At 33.3% G+C, this 15,064-nt stretch overlaps 1 protein-coding gene across 1 annotated transcript in view; it reads left to right on the forward strand.

Moving 5' to 3' along the window:
* The window catches only part of LOC136028288 (elongation factor Tu-like), a gene marked incomplete in the record, with an annotated part of 38,217 nt that extends 32,067 nt beyond the window's left edge, over nucleotides 1-6,150 (forward strand). Inside the window, 2 exon segments of the mRNA XM_065706039.1 lie at nucleotides 461-606; nucleotides 5,883-6,150. Coding sequence (XP_065562111.1) covers nucleotides 461-606; nucleotides 5,883-6,087 — 351 coding nt within the window.
* Nucleotides 6,151-15,064: the final 8,914 nt, after the last annotated feature.

Consider the following 15,064-nt stretch of genomic DNA (forward strand, 5'->3'; position numbering starts at 1 on the left):
GGTTAAATTTCTGGTCCTCATGAACTTGAAGTTCTTTTCGGAGGATGAACAGTTTTTGCTAATCTAACATAAGGACCATAGAGCACTTCAGTAAAGTCTTCTTACTTTCACGCCATGAATTCGCTTTTAACGATTAATGAGTAAAAAAGTTTCTTTTTTAACTTCCAATCCGATTTTTTATGAGACATTAAAAACATCAGTAGTAGCAAACTTTTGAACAATTTCTGGGTTTCTGTACCATTATATATATAAAAATAGAATGTAACGGTACTGCTTTTAATCCCTTTAAAAAAATATCCCTCTTAATTGGATTGTTTATTAGGCAGCATCATACTGCTAGTATTAATCACTCACTGCAGCACCATTACGCTTGAGGCCAACATAGTTTCGTACGCTCCTGTCCCACTCGCTTGAACTACTCCTAAGGTTTTATTATTTTATTGACTGTTTTTCTATGTAGGTTTACGTATTGAATAAGGATGAAGGCGGTCGCCAGAGACCGATTACAACATATAATCAAGTGAATATGTTTTCCAAAACATGGACTATCACTTGTGAAATAAACCTACCAGATAAGGAGCTAGTTATGCCTGGTGAAGATGCAAGGTAAGAGTTAATATTTCTCTTAAATGCGTTGGATGAACTCTCTGTGATAGGTGTATTCAACCAACAATTTAGGGGAGGGGCTGATCCTTGAAAAGGAAGTTTTGTTTTGTAAGTTAATGATTGCTATTCATTGTACCGTATTTTCCTTGAAATATACTGACCTCTTTGACAGGCCAAAATATAAATTTTTAGTAAGTTTATTTTTAATCCACGCCTTATGCAAAAATGATACTTCTGGAGTAATATGATGAAAAAGAGAGAATATACTATAATTTTACAACAATGAAGTTAACTAAACAGACAGACTAAAGGATGATAAAGTGAAAATAAGTGAAAAGCTGAACCTAATAGCACATAGACGTTGTAGGCCAGTAGGTCTTTCGTTAGAATAAGCCTACTTAATGCACGTCTACTATAATTCCCTTCATTAGCAGCAATCTTAGAATGGTCAATTTGAGTTTTCTTTTTCACATCAAGAACATAGGCGTAATATCATAGACTAAAAATTGAAGCAGTAACTGCAATACCCAACCACTAAGAAGAAGGAACGAAAGGTATAGAAAACCACAATAACTTAGGGGAGACGGGGGAAGACCCTAGACCATTAAAAATTAGGATTCAAATTATCAAGATTAAGAGAAAGACCAATCTTGGAAAAAAAAAGGAGAAAAACCGGAAGATCTTGTTTGCGAGAACTAAGACTCTCTTTATTAAAATGTGTCGGGGTATTTTCTTTGTTCTTTTCCCACTGTGTAGAAGTATGTTGTGATTCCAACTTCTGCTGCGCAGTTAAAGTACGTCAATAGAAATTATTGTATTAACGATTGAATTGTGGATATAAGAGAAGTTAGCAAAAATTGAATATTGTGATTCAAATGTACTTCTCGTAAATCAATTTTTTTTATAGATTAATTGGCTTTATTATTTGTAAGAAAAAAAATCGAACTTCTTTGGATTTATTCAGGCAAGTTTGTCTTGGCTAGTGTTGGAGGCACAACTGTTATAAAGGGGTCAAAAGTAGATGATTAACGTGAACAACCAAAGTAATTATGGGAGAACTCATAAGGGGTTTTACATTGAGGGAAGTATAGTCTTCACAGACCCTTCCCCTCTCACTGAATATCTGTGTGGTTGAATAGCTGGCTCTCAAAGTGTGTGGCACCAGTAAGTCTTTGGGAATTAGCCCCGAAGAGTATGGGAGAGTAAAGAGTAGAAATAGGAAAGTATAAGTAAAGAGCGGGATAAGAAAGAAAAATTAACTTCCTTTCTGAGATAGCAAAGAGCAAGTCTATCTAGTGACATTCTGTGCCCGGTATTAATAATAATAATAATTTATTTGTGACCCACATGAAACAGTGGAGTAGAAAACTAACACACACAAAAAAACAACTTCTTATAACTCATTAAATTACTATAGAAAACATTTTAGAAGGCCATGAAAAGGGTTAATTATAAAATGTATCGAGTCGGATAGTTTCTGGTGTAGCACTTCAAGTTTATTTAATAAATCTGGAGCCCTGAAATTTGTTACCATATCACTGTTCTTGTACCAGGGAGGAAGATACAACAAAAATTGGAGGAAACGAAAATAAGATGACTTGAGAGCCTTTAAAGCTTTTCTTTTTAAAACAGGATACAATCCAGAAAGATATAAAACCGAGTCATCACAAAAGAAGAATAAATTCTTGCAATTTTAATTTTATTGCATTGTCATCTTGAAGAATATATAATAAATGCACGGAGTTTCAACCTTTAGGAGTTTTTGGAAGATTTTTCCAGAGAACGTCTGATAACATGTAAGAACTAAATTTCTGGTGCTTAATTTTTATGCGTAATCAATTATTGACTTTCCCTAGAATTGTCGAGGGAGTTAATATGATTTTGGTCTCTACTTTGAAAATATAGTGTAAAAGTGCACTCACTCTGGCGCTTTGCGCCCCCTCCCCCCAACACATAGTTGGTGGGGGCGCTTCCCCCCCCAAGCCCTCCCGCGCGCGTAAGCCGTTACGCGCCATTGTAGTTGTGTCCCTGTGTCCCACCTGTGAATATATATTTAAATATATATATATATATATATATATATATATATATATATATATATATATATATATATATATATATATATATATGTAAATATATATATATATATATATATATATATATATATATATATATATATATATATATATATGAATATATATATATATATATATATATATATATATATATATATATATATATATATATATATATGTATATATATATATATATTTATATATTTGTATATATATATATATATATATGTTTTTAACTACGTAAAACTTACGAATATACAACATTGTTCGCTGTCCCATTGTCTGTGCATATAAATAGATTGTCAGGTTTACTGACTCTTGAACATGCAAAATATAATTGTCCATGGGGAAAACAGTCCGTATTCAGATCTATACCTCATTATTCTAATGATTGCCATTGAGCTTTGTTGATGGTGATTGCTAATCGAACATTCCCTGTGTCCCCATACATAGATATAGATATGTAAATGACGACCGGGACACAGGGAATATAAATGACGACCGGGACACTTAAAGAGAAATTACAAACCGGGACACAAATGACGACCTGGACACAGGGAATATAAATGACGACCGGGACATTCAAAGAGAAATTACAGACTGGGACACCGGGACACAAATGACGACCGAGACACAGGGAATATAAATGACGACATGGACACAACTACAACGGTGACGCTAGGGGGCACAGGGGAGATATATAGACGACGGGGACACAGGGAATGTTCGGTTAGTAATCACCATCAACAATATATATATATATATATATATATATATATATATATATATATATATATATATATATATATATAAGAAATAAAATATATTCTAATTTAAAAAAATAGTAACACTAAATCTTGATTTTATAATGCGAAGATTAAACAAGCAATTGCTAATCTAAAGAATGAATTTGTATTTGTGCCAGTGGATAAAGCTAATAATAATTTTGCCATAATTTGTCAGAAGCTGTATTGTGATATCTTAAAAAGGGATTTATGCACAACTAATGTTTACGAAAAGGTAAATAGAGGATGAGAATTTAATTGAAAAGACTGAAGAAATACTTTTTAAAAATTTTAATATTAAAATAAATGACAATGATAAAAAGTTCCCTTTCCTATATTGGACTGTAAAATTTCATAAGAATCCCCCTAAACCACGGTTTATTGCTGGAGCAGCTAAATGTCCAACCCGCATCGCTGCTACTGACCTCTCTTTAATTTTAAAGGAAATTGTAAATAAACTTAAAACCTATTGTTCTGGTATTAAAAAATTTTTGAATTTTAATCCATATTGGAGTTTTAATAATTCACTGCAGGTGATAGATTCTTTAACAATGGTTTCAGCTAAAAGAATTGAGTCTTTCGATTTTGCGACAATGTATACTAATTTATCACTTAATTTAGTGTTTGATAATTTAAAAACTGTTATCAAGAAATCTTTCCTCTTATCTAGTAAAAGGTTCTTAAAAATAGACACTTATAATAAAAAAGCTATATGGACAAATTGCTTTAATACTACAGTTAACTTGAGATGTTACAGCTTGGATATGATTTTTGAGTTATTAAAATTCGTTTTATACAATACTTATATAAGATTTGGTGGTGATTTGTACAAGCAAATTGTGGGAATTCCCATGGGGGGGGAATGCCAGCCCATTTATAGCTGACTTGTTTTTAAGTCAACTAGAATATAAATATATGATGGATAAGAATAATCCAATTAATTTAAAACATGTTTTGTCAAATAATAAAAGATATTTAGATCATATTTTGGTCTTAAATTGTAAGGATTTCATTGATATTTCTAAAAATATATATCCATCAGAGCTTATTCTTGAACCTAGTCATGGCACTGGTCATGAAGATCATTTCTTAGATTTAAATATTAATATTTGTGATAATAATAAATTAAGTTTTAAAATGTATATTAAAACGGATGATTTTGATTTTGAAGTGATTAGTTTCCCATTCCCTGAAAGTAATATACAGTCGAATATCACATATTCAGCGTTTTTCTCACAGTTACTTCTTTATGCAAGGATTTGTAGTAATTATATTGATTTTAAAAATAGATGTAAAATCTTAAGCCAAAAATTGATATCAAGAGGTTTTTCTGCAAATAAATTAACTTGGCAATTTAAAAAATTTAGTTTTCATTATAACGAACTTTTAAATAAATATCAAAAGAATTATCTAGAAATACTTAAAGAAATTTTCAACTAATTTCGGAGGTTCGAGGGGTGTTGTTGCAGCGCCATTTATTTTGAATTGTGTTTCTAATTGAGCGGATTTTTTTAAAAATTAGCCACATGGTAAAGATGAATTCTATAATTGTTTAGTTTATTCAGTTTTTTTGCAATATGTTAATATTTGTGATTTGGTAAAATTTATTATATTTAGTTTACCTATTTTTGCTAAAAAGAGGGATATAATAACAGGATAAGCTTGTTTTGGTGTTACTTGGTTGTTTTACATTTGCTTTTTTTTCTGTTTTTTTTTCATAGGCATGTATTTTGGGGGTGATACCTGGCACGGGGATGCCATGGATATTCTGTGGTAGCCACGACACTTGGCTGGGTAGAGAATTTAAAGTGGCGAAACCCTATATAGGCCAGTGTATTCTCCTGATGAGCCCTTGTGTTGGGTTGTTGCCTCTGAATTATTTGTCTTTATAATTTTTTCTATTGTTTGGTAAATGACGACTTATACTTATTGACGACATGACTGCCTGTCCATGGATTATTCTTTATGGTTGATTGTGTATGGCTATGCTGTTTGACCTATGTGATTGTATGGATGAGTGGGGTTAAGGCCTCATTCAAGTGCTGGTCCATATTAATCACTAATTTAGGAAAACTTTTTTTTTTTTTGTGCTGTTGAATTGGTGATTTCTCTTTTCATGATATATATATATATATATATATATATATATATATATATATATATATATATATATATATATATATATATATATATATATATATGTGTGTGTATATATATATACATACATATATGTATATATATATATATATACATATATATATATATATATATATATATATATATATATATATATATATATATATATATATATATATATATAGTAATAAATTTTCAAAGTTATGTCTCTTGTTGGAGAAAAAAAAATTTCATCTCGCAGAATTATTCTTTGTATTAAAATATTTAAAATTTCTTATAGAATTGAAATGAAGCTTCAAAAGCCTTGTGTGATGGAGCAAGGACAGAGATTTACCATCCGAGATGGGTCTACAACCATTGGTACGGGAGTTGTTACCAAGATATTACCTCGGCTTAGTGAAATGGAAAGAAAGCTTTTGGTCGAGGGTAAAAAATTCCGGGAAAAGTTTTTGGCTTCACAGAAAGAGAAAGAAGCTAAAAAGTGAAATTTAGTCCATTTGTAGAACTTTTCATATATCTCTTCTGTGGAATAAAATTTTCCAATCGTTTTTTTTTTTTTTTTTTTTTTTTTATTGTTTAAGGCCGTTCGATACCTTTAAGAATCACCCTATCACGTCCATTGTAAACTTATTTAGTTTGTGTGGCCAAACTGTTCAGAATTGACTGTGACGTCTTGCTATAACTTGTGTAGTTTTGATAAGAGATCTGAGTAAAAGATAAAAAAATAAAAGCCGACGCTGACTATCCCGGAAATCCTAGGAAATCCATTTAAATTTTCTTATTTTGTACTAGAGGTAGAGTTATTTATATTTAATGAAACATACATCATTTGAATTTTGTTGTTAAGATTGAACGGTGCAGAATTATGTTTCTAAAGCTGAGAAAAGAGCAGTCCCTAAAAATATTCTTGCATAACTGTTTGAGAAACATAAAAATAAGCTCGAAAGCTTTTTTTTCGCCCAGTCTGTTTTAGAAAGTCTAGTAAGTAACAATTGTACTAAGCACGATATAACAGTCGTTTACTGTCAAGGCCTAAGATAGGTAAATCACATTTTTGGCTGTAATCGGTGGTACCAGATGCCAGGTATAGCATAGTATAGCCAAAAAAAACAAAGGACGATTTTTTGGGGGTGAAAATATTGAAAATGTTTTTTTTATTATTATTATTATAAATATTAGTTTTCATTTAGCTAACAAAACTGCATTATTAAAGTTTCAGATACAACTTTCTTTTTTTTTCGAAACCCTCAAGTCATTTAACACTATAAAAAGTACATTCGTTCAAAAATTTGTTTGTACAGTAGATATGGTTTATAAAGTAATAAATATGCAAAGAAGAATATTAATCCGTCTTCAAATGGACTAAAAAGTAGATTTGTTTTTCTTCAGCATCTATGATTATTGTTGAAAATATGGGTTGCAAAACGGATTGGGCTTCAAATTGATGTAAGTTATAAATGGAAAAAGGCAGTGAGTTTCGGAAAACGAACGAAAAAACAATCTTTGTAAAGCCCAATCCATTTTGCGCCTCTCGTTTTGCAAGAGGAAAAAATAATTTCTACTTGTTATTCCACTTTGAAAGCGATTTTTTTTTCGTTTACTTTTATTTTTTTTGTATTTATTATTTCCGACTTTTAGTCTTATCTGCATTTTCCTTATCTAACATTCGAACCGAAGTTACCACAGTCAAAGGCAAATGTTCTTGCCGTTGCGCTATCATGTCGTTTATAATAGTGCTTGTTTTTTTCTACTTGCTACGCCCAATCTCCCATTTATATTGTTTTATCCATAAAAGGGTGGGGAGAGGGGGAATTTCGATGTTTTTTTTATTACACTGTCTTCAGAAGTACACACACTGATAAAATATGGATGTAATTGAACATTTGGAAGTGGTCGGAAATGGCTCCCAAATTTAATAAATTTATGCGACAAACAAAGGCTAAAAAAGAAGTATATGAGTTGAGGAAAACGAGCTAATTAGTAAAACATTCCAATCACATATTCATGTTTAATGTAATAATTTCTAATGGCTTAAAATAGACATTGACATAGCTTTATACAACATTAATATCAAATAGAACTAAGTTAAAAATGAAATAAGTCGATGAGTTGAGAAAAACGAGTAAAAAGATCAAGTTATGCAAAGTCTAAATCATTGTGCATTCTCGTTTTCACTCATATTCGTAAATGCGAGAGAAAAAAAAAATAGCTTTCTACTTTTTATTCTATTACGAAAATGAGGATTTCGATTTTTTTTTTATTTATTCTTTTTGACTTTTTAATATTCTCTAAATTCATCTTCCCTAAGATTCTAACCTAAGTTACATGGCCACAGGCGAGTGTTCTTGCCGCTGTGCTATCCTGTCGTCAATAATAGTGCTTGTTTTTTTTTCTTACGGGGGGAGGTGGAATTTGATGTTCTGCTATTGCACTTTCATCGGAAGTGCATATGTTGATCAAATTTTGAAGTAATTAGACATTCGGAAGTGGCTCAACAATTAAAAACAAATCTATGTGACAAACAAAGTTTAGTTTTAGAAGGTGTGGAGAGTTTAAGGGTTAAATTTTACGTCACAAAAGCCTGTCATGCTGGAATCGGTCTTGGGCCCATCTAGCATACCAAGAAAATAATATAATGTATAAACCTGCTTTCAAGTTCATTTACACATTGCGGAAATCTCTCTGGATTTAGAAATCCATGTGGAGATCCTGTCCGTTTTCTTGCTTGAAAAACTCTAGCTTTCCGCAACAATCAGTCTAATTAAGACGGATTCTTGGCAAGGTTTTTAAACAAATAAAAACATGACCATGAAACATCTTTGTTGTTTCAGACTGAATCTCTTTCTCTTTTTGTCTTCCATGCCTTCTTTGCATATAAGGACTAAAGCGAGGGTCGAATTGGCCAATAATCGTCTTTTAGGACTTCTGCTCATCCACGCCGACGCATTTATTTGAAAACTTTGCCGTAAAACGTAGTGTTTTCCGAGCCATCACTCGAAAAGATACGGACAGATTTCCCGATGCATTTCCGCAATTTGTAAAGGAACCATAAGCTCTATTGAGCGTAGGGTACATCTTTGGAATTTAGAGAAGAAGCAGGTGAAATATTTGCTGATCATCATTTGACAGGGTTGCCACCCCTAAAGATTTTTTTTTGTTACCTAGTGATTTTCTTCTAGTTAGTGATCTATAGTGATTTTTGCTCTAAAATTAGTGTTTTTTCCCAAATCTAGCGATTTTTCACGATATAGCGCTTAGATTCGTGATTTAATCGAATAAATCACACAAGAAGCTTTTTAGTAAAAAAAAAACACAAAATAGTGATTCATAATGTATTCCAGATTAGTATTTTGCAAATATACCGCCTTTGAAACTTCCAATTTACCACCATATGTCAATATCAGATATAGACTCCAGAATGTTATCATTCTGGATGAAAAACAGACGAAGCTAGTTAATCGCAAAAATGCAAAAAATTGTCTATGCTTCCTATTTCACAACATTTGGTAATTTTTGTCTCCATATTTATGTTTCTTTTCTCTGTAATCTATCAGTTCTAAATTTGATTTTCTTCTATTAAAACATTTGAAAGTAGAGTGAATGGTAGATATGAATACACCCTCTACATCTACAAATAGAACAGAAATGGAGTCATTGAAAAATAAGAAGGTAGGTATACATTAAATATAATTTTGTAAATGAAAAAAAAATAAATCATTGAAAAAGAAAATAGGATTTAGTGCTTTTTATGATAGGATTTTTAATATAACTAGACAGATTAAATCGATTGCAATTTGATGATTCGAAATCGGTTGGCAGTAATGGGGGGGGGTCAAGTCTGGAAATTGTCTAATGATTTTAATCTTTACTTCTAATACCTAATCGAAACTCCAATAATTCTCTAAATTCTCTGATTTGTAATTGAAACACCTAATAAGCACAGATGACGTCCTATTCTTAAGTTTTTGGATTTATGTGCTAATGTATCAAACAGTTTGTGGTACGAACTGTAAGGACGGAGCAACAAGGTTAATAGTAACCGGAACTCTAGAAACGGAATTTTGATATAAATCGAAACATCATCGGCTTATTATGTTGATTAAACAAAAAGAACAAGTTTTTTTTAATGAAAGTAAGGAGTGACATTAAAGCGAACAGAAATTACTCCATATATGAAAGAGGCTTTTCTTCATCAACACCTCCCTCTTTACGCTAAAGTTTGACTCTTTCTCTTAACTCTACTTTTTAAAACAGTAAAAAACTTCAGTGTGGGAGAGGGCTTAGGTGCCCTCCAATTTTTTGGTCACTTCAAATGGGCACTAGAGCTTTTAATTTCCGTTAAAATGAACCCTTTCGCGACATTCTTGGACCACTTGAGTCAATACGATCACCTGTGGAAAAAAAAAACAAATGAACACGCATCCGTGATTTGTCTTCTGGCAAAAAATGCGAAATTCCACATTTTGTAGATAGGAACTTGAAACTTCTATAATAAGGTTCTCTGATACGCTGAATCTGATGGTGTGATTTTTGTTAATATTGTATGACTTTTAAGGGGTGTTTATCCCTATTTTCTAAAACGAGGCAAATTTTCTCAGGCTCGTAACTTTTTGATGGGTAAGACTAATCTTGATGAAACATATATTTTAAAACCAGCATTAAAATGTGATTCTTTTGATGTAACTATTGGTATCAAAATTCCATTTTTAGAGTTTCGGTTACTATTGAGCCGGGTTGCTCCTTACTACAGTTCGTTACCAGGAACTGTTTGGTTCCAAATATTTAAGATTCTGTAATCTTAGTTTTACCCATAAAAGGCTAATTAACTGTGAAAATTCGCCTGATTTTTGAAAGAGGAAGGGAACGCCCACTATAAAGTCAAAGAATTTTTATTGAAATTAATTCATTGGATTTGGTGTATCAGAGAACCCTACTGTAGAGGCTTCAAGCCCCTATCTTCTGAAGTCTTGAATTTTGTATTATTTGCAAGAAGGAAATTCACAAATGCATGTTAATTTCTTGTGCTTTTGCCATTCCAGGGGTGATCTTGTCGAACCAACGGTTCTAGAACAGTGGAAGATGGCTCATTTGAACGAAAACTAAAATTTTTGGTGTCGCTTTTATTTGATCAAAAAGATCTCTTGTTTAGAATAATTGAAAAGTTCCAAAACTATACAGTTATATTTAACATGACCCACGTAGCCCCCAAGGGTAGGTCTGGGGATGAAAGTATGCAAAAAATACATTTGCTAAGGATTATAAAAGTAATGTAAGATCTATGAAAACCAGTTTCATAGCCTCAAAGACAAATAATGGGTGACAGAAGGCATTGGACTTATGTAACTTGCTATATATTTGCACATTAGGAGGGTGGAGGCAAGATTAGACCTAGTTACATTACCCCTCCCCTAATGTTCAAATATATAGCCCAAATTATAATACTATATAAATTAAGGTATTACGTTTTCCATTATATTTTGGCATATATCATTAGGATTAACATTAACTTGCTTCATGAGTGTTTTCCGTATAATTAACGAGAACCTCTTATTTTTGTTAAAGAAGCAATAAAACCGATGCTGATAAAAATTTGTGAAGGGTGGGACACATTTTTTTCCATGAAAATATAAAAAGGCCATTTTCAGAATTGTTGCTGGTGTCCCATTAATTATACTAGCTAAACTAGAGTAAAAAGAAAATAGTTACTGTGTTTTTTGGGGGGAAAATTTGAGTTTGGGATCGACAAGGAAAAATATCAAATAAAAAAGGCAAATATTTCGATTAAATCAACCATAACCAATTTTCAGTGATTGGTGTATAAGCCAAGGTTATGAGTTCGGGAAAATACAATGAGGAAGCAAGGATTTTGTTCTATTCCCTGCATTAAGATGCAAAACGCATTTTTCAAAGTTTCAAGGGTAATTTTCGCTTCAGAAAAACAAAATATCAGTCTAAAGGTATTTTTCCATGTCTAGAGGCTTAAGTTTACCCCCCTCCCGCAGTTGTGCCTACTTAGAACATGATAAAGAAACAAAACAATTATTAATTGCAATGATAAGGGGTATTATACTTCTAATGATTTCTAATCAAGGTAAATGTTTAGTTTCGTTCCAGTTTAGAGCACTTAGAAATGCTAGTTCTAGAAGCGCATTCATTTCTGGTTGACTCTCCTCCTCCATGGGACAAAATAACATGCGTAAAGTGGGCTTGCTTACAGGTAACATTACCTATAGAGCGATGCAAATTAGTCCATGAGCCCCGCGGGGCGAGGCCTGTATTCCATGTTCATTTAATAAACCTTTTTTTTTAGCTTTATCACCTTTTGTCGAATAAACATAGAATACAGACCTTGGCCCGCTGCCCGCTTTGCTCATGGACTGATAGGCTTTGCTCTATAGGTAATATTACCTGTAAGCAATCCCACTTTACGCATTTTTAGTCTCGTTAGAAGGGGATTTTAGAAAGCTTAAAAATGGATGCACTTCTCTAATCAAACAGTTCGTGGTAACGAACTGTAGTAAGGAGCGACCCGGCTCAATAGTAACCAAAACTCTAAAAAATTGAACTTTGATATCAATAGCTACATCAAAAGAATCGCATTTTAATGCTGATTTTAAATATATAAGTTTCATCAAGTTTAGTCTTACCCATCAAACGTTACGAGCCTGAGAAAATTTGCCTTATTTAGGGAAATAGGGGGAGACACCCCCTAAAAGTCGTAGGATCTTAACGAAAATGACACCATCAGATTCAGCGTATCAGAGAACCCTATTGTAGAAGATTCAAGCTCCTATCTACAAAAATGTGGAATTTTGTATTTTTTGCCAGAAGACAAATCACGGGTGCGTTTTTTGTTTGTTTGTTTTCTTTTGTTTTTTTTTTGTTTTTTTTTTTTCTTTTCCCCAGGGTCATCGTATCGACCAAGTGGTCCTAGAATGCTGCAAGAGGGCTCATTCTAACGGAAATGAAAAGTTCTAGTGCCCTTTTTAAGTGACCAAAAAAATTGGAGGGCATCTAGGCCCCCTCCCACGCTCATTTTTTTCCCAAAGTCAACGGATCAAAATTTTGAGATAGCCATTTTGTTCAGCATAGTCAAAACCATAAGAACTATGTCTTTGGGGATGACTTACTACCCCACGCAGACAAGTAATATTTTCCCCAAATTATTTGGTCATTTACAGGGGAATAGGAAGGGAGAGGGCTACATACTGAACTATATTAAATCAGTGGGCAGCAAATAAACAGCTTTGCATTCATAACTGCATAAACGACTCAGTAACATCAGAGAACTTTCTTATAGATCTAGGCATTGTCAGAGGCATAGTTAAGGTTTTCAGCACCCGGGGACAATTTTTGTCCATTTTATTCAGTCCCCCCTTAAACATCAAAACCACAATGCAGAACAAGAAAACCCGTCTGGCCCCCACTCAGAGGCTACATCCGGGAATTACTGTCCTCTACCTTACGCTACTGGACTTCGTTCAGTTTTGGTGCAATATTTTTTATAAAACTACAAAGATCTCTCAATTGTATTTCTAAAAAAAGGGTGAAGTACGAATAGAAACACTTGCGAGACATTCAGGAGAAGGGGCAGGGCAAAGGGGATACTCCTCCCCCATGGCCCAAAGACCCCAGAAAACATCAAAAATTGTAGCTTAAGAATTTCTTTATTTAGCCCCCCCCCTCCTCCTGTTATAAAAGATAGACTTATTTCTAAGGATTGAACCTTGGCCTACTGCGAATTCCGGGACAGAAGAGCTTTGATTGGTTCACTGTGTCAATGACAAAGATTTTCTTAAAGTCCTAGCCAGTAAGTTTTAAGAATTGAAACTGGATCTTGGTGATTGGAATTTTCAACTTTAACTAAATTAGAAGAAAACGATATATCCTCCTTACTACCCCTTGATGACTTACTACCCCACGATCCCTGGGGGAGGAACTGCAAATTACAAACTTTGACCAGTGTTTACTTTTTGTAAAGTTTGACTCTTTGCCACAATTCTACTTTTTAAAACAATTAAAAGCTTTAGCGTAAAGAGCGAGGGATTGTGGAGGGGACAACTCATTTCATATACGGAGTAATTTCTGTTCGTTTTAAGTTTTAATGTCGCTCCTTACTTTCAGCTAAAAAAATTAGTTTTTTTTATTTAATAATGACAAAGAAACAATATACGGTGATCAGAATTTCGCTATATGTAGTAATACGCACTTAGGAGCACTTGGAACGAAACTAAACATTTTGGGTCTTCGACGGATGAGAAATTGATCTGTAGGTTTCCGGATTTTTTAAGATTTTACGTAAGAATTGAACTTAGTTGTTTTTATTCTCAAATCACTATGATATTTTTAAGTATTAATTTTTACTGTTGTTTCTTTGTTGTTTTCCGTTCCAACTATTTTTCAACTATAGTTCATTCCCGGACAAATTAGCTCACCTACTCCAGTCCAGAAATCGGTTTGGGGTTAACACGATCAAGTCGTATCTACTCTTCAAGCAACAATCAAGCTATGCAGTGAGTCATCAGGTCAAGTTGATTCCTGCGATTTATTTATACAAAGAGTTAGTACTGTGTTATATTAAGGCGAGGAAGCTATTGGGAACCGAGGAGGCGTTTTGTTGTATACGTTGATACGATACGCACTTAGCAAAAAGAATACTTCAAGAATAGAATTTGTAATTTCATAGCTTTTCCTTCTTGTTTTACTGGCAGAATGTTACACGTGGTTACACGGTTTCTTTAATACCTGAAAGAAGTATGACAGTCTTAGAATAGCGGAGTGCTACCAAAATCACAGTAGCAGTTAAAAATTTGATTTTAGCCAGTTATTTGATTTTATCCATGCCACTTGATTTTAACCATACCGGCAGAAATTACGTTTTAGCCGGTATTTACCGGCTGGTACTTTCGCCACCCAGGAACCCTGAACTATAGAGGCTGAATATATTGTTACGGTGGTTGACCAGCTAGTACCACTTATGAAAAGCCTGCCAAATAAGTCTGTAACTGAAAAGATTTCTCTTGGAAAACAGAAAGCAACTAACATTGTTCGTCAAGGGCTACAGACTTATTTTGATGAGATTCTTTGCGAAAAACTCGAGTCAACTCAATTCAAGGTCATTATCGATGAGACAATCGATGTCAGTGTGGTGAAACAACTTGCCGTTGCCGTCATATTTTGCAGCTCAGAACTTGAAATAGAAGTTGACCTGCAGGAAATGGTCGGAAGCCCTGAGTCAAGAGCAGAAACAGTCTTTGAGCTTGTCGAGAAAGCTATCAAAGATAGAAAGATACCACTTGAGAACAGGATCGGCTACTTTTTGGATACCTGCAATATCATTTTTGGCTCTGATGATTCCGTTGTCAGCAGGATCAAGGCACAGTATCCTTGGATCACCTGTGTAAAGTGTAGCAGCCATATGATACAGCTAGTAGCATCTTATGCCAGTAAGAAGCTAACAAA

The sequence above is a fragment of the Artemia franciscana genome, chromosome 6 (assembly GCF_032884065.1).
Source record: "Artemia franciscana chromosome 6, ASM3288406v1, whole genome shotgun sequence".
Taxonomy (NCBI): domain Eukaryota; kingdom Metazoa; phylum Arthropoda; class Branchiopoda; order Anostraca; family Artemiidae; genus Artemia; species Artemia franciscana.